At 57.2% G+C, this 15,814-nt stretch overlaps 1 protein-coding gene across 1 annotated transcript; it reads left to right on the top strand.

The window, feature by feature from the left end:
* Window positions 1–1,444: 1,444 nt before the first annotated feature.
* On the top strand, window positions 1,445–12,199 carry CCDC97 (coiled-coil domain containing 97). The gene is made up of 5 exons (XM_032323230.1): window positions 1,445–1,715; window positions 5,509–5,964; window positions 7,444–7,722; window positions 8,160–8,289; window positions 9,930–12,199. Exons 1-5 carry the CDS (start codon window positions 1,670–1,672, stop codon window positions 10,048–10,050), a joined length of 1,032 nt encoding a protein of 343 aa, XP_032179121.1. The 5' UTR covers window positions 1,445–1,669; the 3' UTR covers window positions 10,051–12,199.
* The last annotated feature ends 3,615 nt before the right edge of the window (window positions 12,200–15,814 follow it).

Below are 15,814 nucleotides of genomic sequence, written 5' to 3'. Positions count from 1 at the left end.
GGTGTTCCTCGCCCCTTGTAAAGGATAATGCTGGGGCACAGGAGTGCCAGTTGAGCCCCATCCCTTACAGGAAGTACCTCAGAGCCTTATGAATGGAACACAGGCTGCAAGAGGAGGAGGAAGTCCGACTAGTTTTGAGATCAGGAATGAGGCATCTGAATGTGAGATGGAACCAAAATTGGTGGCTAGTTAGGCTAAATGGGACCCTGGAGTGCCTCCCTCTGCACTCAGAGCACAGGGGAAGGCCCTCCATCTCTCTGGAAAGACCCCTTGCTGGTGCACGTGTTGGGCAACAGCACCCTCTGCTGGCCTCTCTGAGTAATCTGTCTTGAATGTAGTTAGCACCTATGGGCTGTGGCACATAGGCCTCTAGGTCCCTTATTCCAGCAATGCAAATGGGAAGTTATTTCTCTGCTCTGGTCCACAGTGTCTGGATCATTGCACCAGATCCTCACAGATCTCCGTTACTTCCGGCCCCTTACTCTCATGCTTTCCCCACTCCCGTCTGCTACCCGAAGGATAAAGGAACTCAAGCTACTTAGTGTGGCTTATGAGGCCCTGTGTCCCTGACCACTGGTGACCGCTCTGGCTTCATCTTCTGCTGCTCCCTCTTTGAACTTCAGATCGGTGGTTTGTTCTGGGGGAGTCACAAATCTCAATCCAAATGCCATCAACTCTGCTTCAGAAAGTGCACATGCACATGGAATTTTGCATGAATATTCAAAAGGTTCTCAAATCCTTTGCAGCCCAACAGTGGCCTTCCAAGTTAGAACACTTTTATTCCCTGACCACACCAAAGTCCTTGCAGTAGCCAGAAATATCCATGCCTGCCTTCCCCTCTGGGTCTTTGCCTTGCCCTGCTGCCTGAAACCTTCCTCTTTAATTCCTGCTCATCTTTTAGGTCTCAGCTTGGGTGTCCTCTCCTCCTAAAAGGAAACCTTCCCTGACCTAGGCTGGGGTGGACAGACAACCCCGTCAGAGTCGAGGCCACTCAGGGTGGTCACTTGTGGTATGTCTGTCCACTTTGTTGGTAACACCTGAGTGAGTCACTACCCATCACCTAGAGCGGATCGGTACCAGGGTTGTCACTCTCCACATCTGCAAATTCTTCGGGTCCTAGGACACAGTGGGGAATTCTGTCTTATCTCACCACCCATCTCATGCTAGCTGGGGACTGGCTTTGATCACAGCAGCAAGAACCAAAGCTTAGTAGGTACTCTTTGAGGTGGTTAAGGAAAAGGGAATGGATTGGAGCCTAAACCAGAACACAAATCCTCAAAAGGCTCTGGACGGAGCCCATCAACCATTCAACTGTCCATCCCAGAGGTAAGCACGCCAGACTCTCAGTCCCAGCAGTGAACAGGTTGAACAATGGTTCAGATCCTCCTGGGAGTTCAATTTCTTGGCCGGTCATATGGGGCGGGGTGGGGGGCGTGGAAGAGCCTCTGACCCCGACGCCCTTTCCGTTCGCGGCGGCGGCGAGGGGGCGGGACCTGAGGAGGACACGCATGCGCATAGGAAGGTCCGCCTTCACCCCGGAACTGTTGTTTCGGGGTTGGCGGAACACTGGGTCCCACAGAGTGTGCCCAGCCGGAAGTGGCCGCTGAGGGCCTGGGGCTGGGGTCAGCGTGCGGAGCCTACCGCGGGGGCTAACTAATTAGGAATCAGGATGGAGGCCGTGGCGACTGCAGCGGCGGCCAGGGAACCCGATGAAGGTGAGGTCCTGGCCTAGTGGAGGCGGCGGGAGGGTGGGGCTGCGGTGTCTTTGGTAAGTGATTCCCCGTGGGCGCGCAGGAGGACTCCTTACAAGGGGACACAGCAGCCCTCGGGTTTACCAGCTCACTTTGCCACTTTGTGGAGATTAATGCCTCTCCTGTTGCGAACTGCAGTCCTTTACCCCGTCTCCTCGCCCGAAATTAAGCCCCTCCAAGTTCCAGGCCAGCCTTTACCCCGTGCCAGGCTAACTCTCAGGTCACCAGAAACCTGCTCCCTATCCCGTCTGAGTCTCAGTCAACCCTGCTCAGTTACCCCCCCTTGCATGGCACTTGACCCTTCCCTTGCCCAAGGCTGACCTTCCTCCTGACCCACGCAAACTCTGCCTAGTCCAGATTTACAGCTCCCCCATTTCATTCTCATTCCCCTTTCCCCAAAGACCACAGTGCCATCGGCGTCCTCGAGTCCTTAATCCGTTTCTGTGCTTCCTCCATCTCTCTCCTTTGCATTTTCAGTCTATTTCTCCCGATGCCTTCCCGTCAGTATCTAAAACGCTATCATTTTAGCTTCTCTTGAAATTTCATCCCGCTGCTTCAGAGTCGTCCCAGGAGGGGCAAGGTGTGGTTGGGAGGCTGGCTGAAACGTCCCTGGCCAAGAATTGGTCATTGTTGAAGCTGAATGGTGGTATAGGGGATGGGGTGGGCATTTCATCCTGTTCTCTGAATCTCTGCATGTTGGAAATTTTCCATTTAAAAAAATGTTTTAATCTAAAAAAAACCTGGGGCGCCTGGGTGGCTCAGTGGGTTAAGCCTCTGTCCTCGGCTCAGGTCATGATCTCAGGGTTCTGGGATCAAGCCCCACATCGGGCTCTCTGCTCAGCAGGGAGCCTGCTTTCCTTCCTCTCTCTTCCTACCTCTGTGCCTGCTTGTGATATCTGCCTGTCAAATGAATAAATAAAATCTTTTTTAAAATAAGGTAAAATTAAATAAAAAGAAAATCTGTCTCTTGGTTCCATGTCAGGTATCTTCTCCAAAGTGTCATGCACACCTGCCTCCCTTTCTTCACCTCCCACCCATTTGCAGTCCAGCTTTTACCTCCAGAAACTTCTCTGATCAAGGTTGCCAGTGGCCTCTCCCCCCTGTAGTTAAGTGGAGTCACCCCCTTCAGCTTTTCTCTTACTAGGCTGCTTGGAGAATTCGATGCCATTGACCCCTCCAACCTTCTTAAAAGTTGTCCCTTACCTTCTTTTTTCTTTTTCTTTTTTTTAAGATTTATTTGTTTTAGAGAGAAAGGAGGAGAGAGTGAGGGAAGGAACAGAGGGAGAGAATTTTCAAGCAGACCCACCATTGATAAAGGAGCCCATAACCCGACTCCAGGCTCCATTCCAAGTGCCATGAGTTCATGACCTGAGCTGAAACCAAGAGTGGGACGCTCAACCTACTGAGCCACCCAGGCGCCTCCCCCCCACTTGATTTCTGTGACACCACTCTTCCCTTTCTCTTCCTCTCAGGCTCCTCCCGCTCAGTCTCTGTCAGTTTTCTATGGCTGCTGCAGCAGATGACAACAAGCTGGAGGGTTTAAAACAAGAGAAATTTATTCTCTCACAGTTTTGAAGGCCTGAGGTCTGAAATTGGTACCACAAGTCTGAAATCAGGGTGGTAGCAGGACCGTGGAGGCTCCCTCAGAGGCTCTTCCATCTTCTGGTGGCTCCTGACGTTCTTGGCTTGTGGCCACATCACTCCCATGGCCTTCTCTTCTGTGTATGTCCAGTCTCCCTCGGACTCTCTGTTATGGACACTCATTGTGACCCACCTGGACAATCCAAGATAATCCCCCTATCCCAAGATCCCTAACTTCACATCTGCAGAGACACATTTTTTTGGCCGTCAGCAACCACACAGGCTCCAGGAATTAAAGCATGGCTGTCTTTCAGTGGCCGATTTTGTATCGTGGCCTCCGTCATAGGCTTCTCCCCATCCAGTTCGGGCTCTTTCCTAGCCTACTCTTCTCATCCCTCACACACTTGCCTTGCCCCCCTAAGACCTCTCATTTACTTCGGCTTTGGTTCCTGTCTTGGCAATGCCGACTCTGTAGCTCTGTCCCCAGCCCTACACTTTCCTTCCGAGAAGTCTCCAGCCCCACAGACCTGGAGTCTTTTAGATGCTCCCTGTGGATATCCCCTGGGCCCAACCTACCTTCCATGTCCCAAACTGGCCTCAGCATTTCCCCCCACCCCTAGATCTGCTCCTTTTCCATGACTGTCTCAAGGATAATCTCACTAGACCCCAGACCTGAACTGGATGCATCCCTTGTCTCCCAGCCCAAAGACCCATGGCTTGTCTCCTCAGCCTCCTGAACATCTTTCTAACCACCACCCCTTCCTGTGCCCTCCTGCACAGCCCCTGCCCTGGTCCAACTCAGTCTTCTCTGGTCTCAGTGATTACAACCCTCTCTGACACCCACTACCCTTGTAACCCTCACCTCCTCCCTCTTCCCTGTCCCAGCCAAGCTGCCCAAAGGACTTGCCTGTACTTTCTGTCTTCTATTTCCTGCCTGCTCAGCCTCGCTCCACTTACCACACCTTTTGAGAGACAGCTCTCAACAAGGTTTGCCTGGCACGCAGCTTGCCTGTTACTACCTCCCGTGTTGTCTTTGACTGTCCTGGCTCCCCCATCACCCTGGCTATTCTCTGAGGGCAGGCATTGGGCTGGCTCGCTTGCTCCCCTGGATCCTCAGCACAGCCCAGCCGGGGCCTCGCACACATTTAGAGTTGCTGAAGAATGGTTGGGTGAGTGTGTGAATGAGATAGAAAGAGAGGGAATGAACAGTTTAGTGGATGTGTTAGTGATTTTGTGAACAAATGAAAAGGCAAAGGATTGTGTGAGTCAGTGAATGAGGTAAAGAACCAAGTAAATATACCAAGCATGCTCCTGCCTCAGGGCCTTTGCACTGGCTATTCCCTTTTCCATAGAACTCTTTTCCCCAAAAAATGTCACGGCTCAGTCCCTCACTACCTCAGGTCTCTACCGAAATGTCACTTCTTTGGCAAGGTCTTCTCTGACTGTCCCATTTAAAATTGCAGCCTGGGGGCCGCCTGGGTCGTTCAGTTGGTTAAGCAACTGCCTTCGGCTCAGGTCATGGTCCCGGAGTCCCGGGATCGAGTCCCACATCAGGCTCCCAGCTCCATGGGGAGTCTGCTTCTCCCTCTGACCTTCTCGCTTCTCATGCTCTCTCTCACTGTCTCTCTCTCAAATAAATAAACAAAAATTTTTAAAAATAAATAAATAAATAAAATTGCAGCCTGGGGCACCTAAGTGACTGTCAGTTAAGCATCTGACTCTTGATTTCGGCTTATGTCATGATCTTGTCATTATGGGATCAAACCCCATATCTGGCTTGTGCTCTGCACCGAGTCTCCAGATTCTTTCTCCCTGTCTCCCTCCCCATCTGCCCCTCATCACTTTATCTCAAATAAATAAATTTAATTAAATTGCAGCCTGCCCCCCACTGACCCCATTCTCACCTCCTTCCCTCTTCATTTTTCTACAAAACTCTTGGAACCACCCAACAGACTGTGCATTTGCTAACACATTGTGTGTTTTCAATAATTATGTTTTTCATGGTCTGTGTCCCCCACTAAAATGTCAACTTTGTGATTAGTCTGATATCTTTGGGACCTAGAACAGTGCCCAGAACATAGTAGGTGCTCAGTAAATGTAAGACGAGTCTTTTCCACCTACTCCACCTCCCTCGCACTCCCATCCCAGGACTGACACATCTCTCCTACCCCCACAGACTGCACACAGCCCGGTTCTGGGCATTGGGGAGAGCCGAGCTGGACGCTGGTCCCACCCAAACCCCAGGACAAGGTGGAAGCGACAGAGGGACCACCAAGGGCCCCGGATGATGACCCCCCCGGGCCTGAGAATGCGGCGGTGAGTGCCATGCTGCGTGCTGTGGCCGCCAGCCGCCTACCAGTGTGCAGCCAGCAGCAGGGCGAGCCTGACCTCACCGAGCGGGAGAAGGTGGCCATCCTGGGCCAGCTATACCATGAGAAGCCGCTGGTGTTCCTGGAGCGCTTCCGCACAGGCCTCCGCGAGGAGCACCTGGCCTGCTTTGGCCACTTGCGCGGCGACCATCGTGCAGACTTCTACTGTGCCGAGGTGGCCCGGCAGGGCAGTGCCCGACCCCGCACCCTGCGTACCCGCCTGCGTAACCGGCGCTACGCTGCCCTGCGTGAGCTAATCCAAGGTGTGGGGACAGGAGGGCTGGGCGGGCAGGGAGACTGAGGCAGAGGAAGTAAGGAACTAAGATGCAAGAGTGGAGACATGGACATAGGTCTTGAGATGAGTTTTGAGACAGGGATACAGGGAGGTTGAAACAGAAATGTGAAGCCATGAGGCAAGATAGGTAGAGACAGACAGGATCCCAGGGAAGAGAATGGGACCAGTAGTGAGAAGGGTCAGAATTCAGTAGATGACACAAGTGCAATTTCAGGTCAGTGGGCCACAGAACCCAGCCCTGTGGTCAGTGGTTACCCCTCAGGAAAATGAGATTTTCTTTCTCACACCATACACAGAGGCACTGAGGAAATCCAGGGGAGTCTCTCTCTGACCCTGGGGACACAAAGGCCCTCTGAAACAAGGCACGCCTGTGAAAGGCACAATACCTTCTTGACCACAGTATCATTATAAGCATCTTTGTGACCAAAGACACCAGAACTAAAGTGGAAGGATGAGAGCAGATGAGGCAGAGAGGGAGTGAGGTTCTGGTTACCGTGAAGATGTAGGCCCTAGAGCCAGGGAGATGAAGAGGGTGGGGCGCAGTGACAGGGAGTGAAGGAGGTGGGAGGGAGGAGGGATGAATGAATGGGGGGTGAGGTAACAGATATGGAACCCAGGAGGGACAGGTGGGTGGAGGCAGAGCGATAGAAACAGAACCAGGGAAACAGAGGGAGAGAAACAGAATATGGTGGGAAATACCAGAAACAGAGAGATAGGTAAGAGAGGGGGCAGGACAGGATGGCCACAGACCCCAGTGCTGCAGAGGCTGGGATTCTGGGCAGATTCTCACCCTGGGCTCTGAAGGCGGGGCTGGGGCCAGTGTGTGGGAGGGACTGGGCAGGCTTAATGATTTTCTGAGGGACAGAGCCACCTGCAGGAACAGGCAGCTGGGGAAGATGGGAAGCAGGTGGGGGGGAAACCAAGCCCACCCAAGGGATGGCTACAGGGGAGAGCACTCTGGGGAGAGGTGAGATGTGGGGTCTGGAAGGCTACCAGAGGCCCCCTGATCTGGTACATGCAGCTGTGTACACAGACAGCCACACATCATCTGCATCCTGGCTCTGGTGTGCAGGACCCCTGCCTATGGCCTCCTGCACGCTGACTCGGAGACACTCCTAGACACACACGCAGGAGGGTGTGCACACCTGTGTAACCAGGCACGGCAATACGCAGGGCCAGGGTGGCCACAGCTGAGTGTGCACACACAGAGGAGCACACATGCAGATCCGGGGCTGATGACCCACACACGCTCAGATGCACGTGTGCATACTCGCGACCATGTGACCTCACGTCCCTGCGTGCTTTCTCACCTGTCTCAGTGTGCATGCCACGCTTGCCCTTGTGCGTGCATGGCTTCCTACAAGCACGGTCGTGGACATGCATCTGCCCAGACAGGCTCAGCCCACACCCAGACCCCTGAGCCCGGGCACACCCTTTCTCCATGCAGGCGGCGAGTACTTCAGTGACGAGCAGATGCGGTTCCGGGCCCCGCTGCTGTACGAGCAGTACATTGGGCAGTACCTAACCCAGGAGGAGCTCAGTGCCCGCGCCCCGGCCCACCAGGCGCCCAAGCCCGGCGCCCTTGGCACCCCTGCCTGCCCGCTCTCTGACCTCCTGCTCCAGTCCTACCAGGAGCGGGAGCTGCAGCAGCGGCTGCTCCAGCAGCAGGAGGAGGAGGAGGCCGGCCTGGAGGAGGAAGAAGAGGAGGAGGACAGTGATGAGGAAGGTGAGGGCTGGTACCAGGGGGCTCCCAGCTGGCCCCCGACCTGTAAGAGCAGACCTCACATCCCTCCCCTGCCTGCCCTGAGTGCCCAGGCTCTTCCCAGTCCTTCCAGCATATCTGCCCCCCACTCCTCGAAGGCATGCAGCAGTCGCTTCCTGCAGGCCCCTGCTCATGCCATTCTGTCAGGAATGCCTTCCCTTCGCCACCCTCCAGGTATCAGCTCCTGACCCTGTTCTCCAACCTCCAGAGCACTGTATTGTCATTGCGTGTTTGGCATGTGGCCTGGACTGCAGGACCAGGGTTGTCTTGGTCACCACTGTGTTCGCAGTGCCACCAGCACAGAGGAGGCAGCTCTCTGTGGCCATGTCTTCAGCCCCTCCCCAAGTGTACCACTCATACCTCCCCCCCCCCCGACCCCACTGTGGTGTCCACCCCTACAGACCAAAGCCCCAGCAAAGACTCGGAGTCCTGGGTACCTGACTCAGAAGAGAGGCTGATCCTGCGGGAAGAGTTCACCAGCCGGATGCACCAGCGCTTCCTGGACGGCAAGGATGGGGACTTTGACTACAGGTGACCCAGGCCCTGCCCTGCCCCCAGCCCAGCACCCCACGGCCCTCGGCCCAGCTCAGATGGCGTAAGGAAATCTGAGATGAGTGTGTGTCCTTGGACTAGCTTTGTCCATCTCTGAGTATCAGTCCTCTCACCTGAAGAAGGGACTGAGCAGAGCTGATGGTCGGTGCTCAAAAAAAAAAAAAAAAAAAAAAAAAAAATTTCTATTCAGGTGAGTGGTGGTGGCCTGTTAGGATGCCACCGCCCCAAGCCCTCCAGGTTTCCCCAGGCACGCCAGCTGCTTCCTCACGCCCCTGCACCTCCTCGCTGTAGTAGGTAACCACTGGCAGGGTTGATGCCTAGCATGGAAGGGCCTGTGGTGGCCGCGCAGTAGTGACCCACCACCGTGACCCCAGGGCGAGACACAGCCACTGCTCTGGGAAGGCAAGAACACAGAAGAATGAAGTATCGGAATCAGAGATAAAAGGCCAAGGCAGTCTGGCCTGGTAGGTGTGCAAGCCAAGGGCCTGGCTTCAGACCCAGCCCCAGCGACGCACTAACAAACCAACCCTCACCAGTTGAGTGGGGGGTACCGCCTGCCTGAGCTAGGGCCACCCGGCTCCGGAGGCGAGTCTGGCTATCCACCTTCCAGCTGGCTTTACACCTTTCAAAGCAGGGTGCAGAATCCCTGGGCCATGGGGAGCCCCCAGAAAGCCAGGTGCCCATGAGGAAATTGGGCCTAGGGTGAAGATTAGGGTTGCAGAGGGACCAAAGCCCATCCACCCTGGAGGGCAGCTGCTGGGCAGAGGGGCCAGTGGGTCCCTCCTCTGTATTCAGCCACCATGTGCCGGGCACCTGCTGTGTTCAGACTCTGGGGACAAAGCAGTGACCAAAGCCAATGAAAGGTTCCCTGCCCTGATGGGAGTTCCACTCTAATGAGGAAGCAAGAGAAGTATGTAGCATCTGGTGCTGAGGGGCCATAAAATTAAGGCAGGGTCTAGGGGTGGGGGGGGTTGGGATGAGGTGGCCAGGGAAAGCTCTTGAGCAGGTGACGTCTCAGCATAGACGTGCAGAGTGTTGGCGGTGAGGGGGGGGCGGACAGCATGAATATCTGGGCTTAGTGTTCCCAGCAGGGGGAACACCAGTTGCAAGTGTCCTCCCGACAGTTTAGGATCACTTGTCACCTCAGGGCAGACACTTCTCGGCACTGCTGACGTTTCGGGCCCGATCGTTCTTTGTGTGGAGCGTTGGCCTGTACGTGGTAGTAGAGGCATCCCTGGTGTCGAGCCACTCGGTGCCAGTAGGAGACCCCACTTGAGACACCCAAAACATCTCTAGTTGTCCCCACATGTCCCCCGAGGGCCAGGATCTTCCTGTTTGAGAACCACTTTTTGGGGAATGAGGGTCTTCCCATCCCCCCATCTTCCAGCTTTTTGAGAGAAACCTTAAGTTTTTGTGTAAAATCTCTGCTTTGGAAAATGTTGCCCTTTGTCTGAAGCCCTGAGAGGTTCCATGCCTGGCCCTCTCCGCCGGGGGGCAGCTCCCACTGACAGCTGCCAGCGTGTGGCCTTTGACCTGGGGAGCCCCAGCTCCTCTGAAGGGTGAGAAGCAGCGAGGCCGGGCCCACAGAACCAGCCCCTGACAGCCCCCTCCCCCTGCAGCACCGTGGACAACAACCCCGACTTCGACAACCTGGACATCGTGGCGCGGGATGAGGAGGAGAGGTACTTTGACGAGGAGGAGCCCGAGGATGCGCCCAGCCCAGAGCTGGATGGGGACTGATGGCTGTGGCTGCCCGCCCCGCCCGTGACTCCATCTAGGGGACAGCCTCGCTGGCTCTGGTGCCATCCCTGCCAACTCCCTGCCCCCTCTGTGTGCGGGGTTCCCTACCTTGCCTCCCGCCCAGCTCCACCTCGGTCTCTCGCTGTCTCTGGCTCACTCGCTTTTTCTCCCTGCCTTTCTGTCTCTTGCTTTCTTCATCCCTCTCCCTCTTTCTGCACCTCACCATCTTTCCTCTCTACCTTTCTCCATCCCCTTCCCTGTCCCTGTGCCTTTGTCCCCACGACAGGGCCCAAGCTGAACACCTCCCCTTGACTGAGGCCAGCAGGCCCTTTGTAGCTGGTGCCCACCAAGTGGACATCAATGCCCAGTGGGGTCCAGGTGAGCCCCTGGCTTCACCCTGGCCTCTGCCCGTTTCTCCCCCTCTGTGCTGACGCAGCTCATGCCTCCTTGCTCCCGGTTCATTCCTGTCTCCTTCAGCCCCCACTCCAGGCCTCTGGTTTTTCCCACCTGTCCGCTCCCATTTCGGCCTCCATGCCGCCTCTGGCTTTCTGTCTGCCCCTCAGCCTTTTTTTCTCTGGTCTCTGTGTCATCCCCCCACCCCACCGGCCTCGCTGCCGAGGAAGGCAGCCTCGCTGGGCTGGCTACCAGCTGTCACCTCTCCCTCAGGACCCAGACTTGGGAGGGGGGCACAGGGGCAGCACCAGGGCCATGGGCCTGCTGGCTTGGGTGTGGCCGGAGGGGGCATGGGAAGGGGGGCTCTCCCCTCTCAGCCCCACCGGCCCCTCTCTTTCCCCAGCCACAACGTTCCTTCCTTCCCTTCTTCCGCCTCCTTCTCCCTCTCCTGTTTATACTCCCCAAATACGCACAGGCTGTTATCATGGGTCCTGAGTCATCCCACACACAGCCTGCCCCAGCGTCCCTGCCCCCCAGCTGGCCACACGGCCCGCCCCACAGAGCCCCCTGCCGCCCCAGGCTAATGGGAGCCAGATGGCCTCCCAGTGACTCAGCCACTGGCCTGTGGGAACCCAGGCGTCCCGCCTTCCCATGCCCCCACACCCGGCTCCTGCTCCCCTAGTAGACAAGCATACGGAGAAGGGCTCAGCTGCTTGGGGAGGGCTGTGGGCCACAGGTCAGAGAGTGGGGCCTGGGGACCCCTCACTCCTGGGAGACAAAATGATGGCACCCCACCATAGCCAAGCCTGAAGGATCCTCAAAACCACTTCCTCAGGCACATGGCCCAGAATAAGAGGGAGATGCTGGGGCCACAGCTTTTGACCCCTGGACCTCAGCTCTGCCCTCTGGGTCAGACAGGACTAGAGCCAGACACAAAGTGAGATCTGGCCTGGAGGCTGAGGGACATTTCACACCGAGAGACTGTTCAATATGGGAGCTTCCAGTTCCTGAGCAGTCCTGTCCTTTGCCAGGCCTGGTGCCACACAGAATCCTCCAGACAACCCAGAGAACTGGGGACTTGCCTCCACTCCGTAGGTGAGTCAGGGGAGGCCAGAAGGGAGATGTGAGTTGCTCCAGGCTGCACGGCCAGTGAAAATGAAACTCAGGTCTAGAACCTCACAGGTCCTACAGACCCTCCTCCTGGGCTGCATGTCAGCCATCAGGTCAGGGCCACCCTGAGCAGACAGATGCACAAACTTCCTCAGGAAGACCGAGGAAAAGGCAGCTGTCAAGGGTGATACCAGCAACTAAGCTCCGGGGGGAGCCTCTCCCTGCACATGGGCTTGGAACCGTGTCAGGGGCATGGAAGTCGGCGCCTGGACCAGAACCATTGCTCCCGTGCAGCTCGTGCCACCCGCACTGCTGCCCTGGCTCCTGGGGAAGCCCAGGACCGTGCCCTCAGCCAGGGGATGAAGGGTGTTTGCCCCGGGTCCGTGTGCGCCCCCACAGGCCCGGAGAGCTCTTCCAAGGCAGGGATCCCCCCTGCATGCTGTGCGCCACTCTTCGGGCTGCCACTGGATCGTCAATGTTGTTTGTGATATATTTTGCGGGACGTAGATTTGTTACATAATAAAGTGATGAGAGACAGCAGCAGCTGAGTCAGAATTAGGGTTAGTCAGATGGCAGAGACAGGAGCCTCTGCGCGGAGACAGAGGTGGGGCCAGTCAAGAGGGACTGTGGGAGACACCCCCCTCCCCCGCCGCCGCCGACAGCCCCCGTGGCTACGACCTGGAGGTGCCCTGGGGTGGGGTGAGGGGGGGTGCCTGGCCCAAGGCGGGTCAGGGCTGACGGAGAGGCTGAGTCAGGGAGGGAGGGCCCGCTGGGGGAGAGCCCCTTCGTGGGCATCCGGCCCCCACCCCGTCTCTCCTCCTGACCAGCCCTGCTGGCTGCCACCCGCACCCCATCTGACCCCCCTGCATCTCCTGTCGCTCTCTCTCCCTCCTCTGCTTTGCCTCTTGTGCCTCTGTGCCTCTAGCTGCCTGAATCTTCCATCACTTCCCACCTCCCTTCTCAGCCCTCCACTCTTCCCCCAGCAGCCCTGCCCAGGAACTCAGCCACCCCTCTTGCTTGCCTCCTGCTCATCCCAACACACCGGGTCTCTGAGCAGTGGTGACCATTCCTGTGCCTTCCTCCCAGAGTCTCCACCCCATCTCCCTCCCTGCTGCCCCTGGCCTGCCCCTCACCCCATTGGCTAGCCCCTCTTCTCTGTCTCCCAGATCCTGGGAAGCCCAGTGAGGATGTCCAGGTCAGAGGGTCACTGGTGGCCCCTGGAGCCCAGGAGGAGGGGTCGCTGCCACAATCCCATCCAGAAAGGGGGCAGGAAGGGGCATTGAGGCTGTGGCCTGTCTGGCCAGAAGGAAGTGTCTGTGCTGTGGCCTGGTCACCCCCACCCCCAGGACCTGCCGGGCCGCCGCCACCGCCCCCGGGCTGGGGCCGAGTAAACACAGCCGCAGGCAGCTGGGATATTTATACTGAGGTCCGGGCGCAGGTCCAGTGCCCACCACAGCCCCTGCCCTGCCCGCCTGCCACAGCCAGCCCCGAGCCAGCGTGGCACCAGCCGGCAAGGGGACACACCGCAGACGCAGCCTCCACTCAGCACAGAGGCCACTGGGCGTGTCGCTCGGGATGCCGGTGGTTTCCCTGGGGACACACCATGCCCCTCCTGTCCTGGAAACACTAGCACAAAATGCAGACCTGCAGGACACACTGCCACCCGGCTGAAAACTCAAAACACCTCAAAGATCTCATGATGCCAAAAAGAGAGACCCACACAACAGCTCACACCGAAGTCACCAACCCACATGTGGGGAGACGAAAATGCAAACACCATCTGCTCCTAGAACTGAGGACACCAGTCTCTGAATGGACACACACACAAACACACGAGGAGGATGACAGCAAACGTGTTTCAGACACACCCCACAGGCACAACATGCTCAGAATACCAGCGAGGCACACACCACTCACAAGCCTTCCCCAGAAACAAGTCGCCCACAGACACAGAAACCCCAGGAACTGCCCCCTGCCACGCATTGAAAACACAGCTCAGCTAGCAAACAGAGCACAACAGCTCCCAGAAACACACCTCCCTCACAGACACACAGACATGCACAGAAAACATCCACACTTCGAGTCAAGCTTACCAAAGAAGGCACCAATTTACACAGAGAACAGTAGCAAAGAGGCTGAGAAAATAATTAGACACACCATGCGTCCCAGGGTTACAACCCACTCCTACACACAGATTCATGTCGCAGAGCCCAGAGAGCACAGCAGCTTCTGGTCAGACACAGACACACCGTGGGGACACATGCCAGGGGCACACACTTGGACAGAACCTGTCCATACTCAGCATAGCCAGCGGGCACCCGCTGGTGTGTTAGAAACCCCTCATGCTGGACACACAAAATTCACTGCACAAAGCCTACACACACACACACACACACACACACACGTGTGTCCTGAACCTGTTCAACTTTACATAAACACAAAAGACACCTATAATGAGGTTGAGGGCAGAAGGAGCTTTCTCTCTCATCCCCCCTCCCCCTCCCTTGCTCTCCCCACTCCTTCCAGCTGACCCAGCTCCCAGGCCTCTCTGGGGGAGGGGGCAGGAAGGCCTGAGCTGGCCTCCCCAGCCCTGCTTCCTGCCCCATGGGGGCTGGACGGGAAGCTGGGGCTCCAGCCGGAACCCAGGCTCCCCCCACGACTTCCCTCCCCTCCCGGGGCAGCCCGCAGGAGTGGGGGAGGGGAGCGGGTCTCCCTGAACCCCAGGGTCCTGCCTCAGCTCTGGTTGCTTGGCCAGGGCCAGGACTGCCTCCCCCCGTCCCCCGGACTGGCCCCACCCTGTGGGGCTGGGGGTGCTGGGTAGTAGGGCAGGAGCCGCCTGCAGGCAGTAGAGGAAGGTGCTGAGCCCGCAAGTTTCCCTTCCTGGGCGGCCTCAGCGCCAACTCAGCCAGGCGGGCAGGTGGGCGGGGTGTGTCACGAGGGCGTGGCAAGGGCGACCGTGGGGTGTGCAACCCGGGTGTGCGGCCAGGACTTGTCCTCAGGCCGAGGCACGGGCTGGGCGTGTGAGGGCCCCGACCCTGGGGGTGTGTCTGGGTGTGTGGGACGGCTCCGTCTGGGACCCGGGGTGTGACAGCGTGTCTGGGTATGACGGGGCCAGCTGCTGTCTGTGGGGCCTCGTGGGACTCCCCAGGCCTCAGCGTGTGGGGCCACAAGATGTCAGACTGAGTGGGCACGACCGGCCCACAGTCTGCGCGATCGTGACGTGTGTCTCCATGTGTGGCGTGTGTCTGGGTGGAACTGGGACATGTCCGGTTGTGTGTGCGTGAGCTATGCCTGTTTGTGAGCATGTCCTCACGGAGGCTGTTTGTGTGACTGTTGGTGGGTCCCGGCAGGAGTCTCTGTGTTACTTCCTGATGGGGCTCTGAGCCTGGGAGTTGTATGTCTGTGCGGGGCACCCTCTTGAAATCTGTACCTGGTTTGCAGTGGCCGTGTTCGTGTGACTATGTTCTGCCACGTCTGGTAGAAGTTCTGAGGCCAGGCTGTGTATAGGTAATGCGGTGGCATGTGTGGACTATGACTAGTGTCGCAAGTTTCTGTGTAGCCACTGTGGCTCTGAAAGGTGAACATGTCTGCAAGACTGTGCAACGTGGTCCATATTTGAACCTCTGTCATGAGTGTGAACATGTGCATAGCTGTGTGTAGCTGTGCCGCGTTTTCATGGGGCTGCAGGGACAACAGTCTGTCACCGTGTGCCTGCGAGTCTGCACACAGGAGGCTGGTGAAAATGGCAGCATGTCCTTACACAGTGACCCCACCTAGGGCCATCCCTGGGCCAGGAGGTCAGGGCCCAGCCCTGGGAAGGGCAAGAGAGCATAGAGGGATAGGGGGCACCAAAACCTGGGACAAAGAGGAGAAACAGGGGAGAGTTCATGGGAAAGACCAGAGCAGATGGGAAGAAAGAGGGCAGCCAACGGGGAGCTACCCTGGCTCAAGCCCCTAGCATTGCTCACTTGGACAAATGGTCTCCCTATGGCTCCCCTCACCCTCTTTCAGTATACTCAACCATCAGCCAGAGGGACCCTCTGAGCAATGAAGTCGACTCACACTCCTCTTCTGCTCCAAACCCTGACAGGGCTCCTATCGCCCTAAGAGTACAAGTTCCCACAGATTCCCACAGGCCCTATGTGGACCCGGAAGCAGTGCCCGTGCCGAGGTTATGTGCCTAGATCCTCAACTCTAGCTGATTGGACTTGAATCCCAGCTCTGCCATGTGTTAGCTGGGTGACCTTAATTGTGCCTCAGT

The sequence above is a fragment of the Mustela erminea genome, chromosome 19 (assembly GCF_009829155.1).
Source record: "Mustela erminea isolate mMusErm1 chromosome 19, mMusErm1.Pri, whole genome shotgun sequence".
Classification (NCBI taxonomy): Eukaryota; Metazoa; Chordata; class Mammalia; order Carnivora; family Mustelidae; genus Mustela; species Mustela erminea.
The sequence above is the reverse complement of the archived record's forward strand: the minus strand, read 5'-3'. Positions and strand labels throughout refer to the sequence as shown.

Coding starts and splice junctions, on each gene's coding strand:
- CCDC97 (XM_032323230.1), top strand. CDS start 1,670: ATGGAGGCCGTGGCGACTGCAGCGGCGGCCAGGGAACCCGATGAAG. Junction 1,716..5,508: donor GGCCAGGGAACCCGATGAAG/GTGAGGTCCTGG, acceptor CTACCCCCACAG/ACTGCACACAGCCCGGTTCT. Junction 8,290..9,929: donor GATGGGGACTTTGACTACAG/GTGACCCAGGCC, acceptor CTCCCCCTGCAG/CACCGTGGACAACAACCCCG.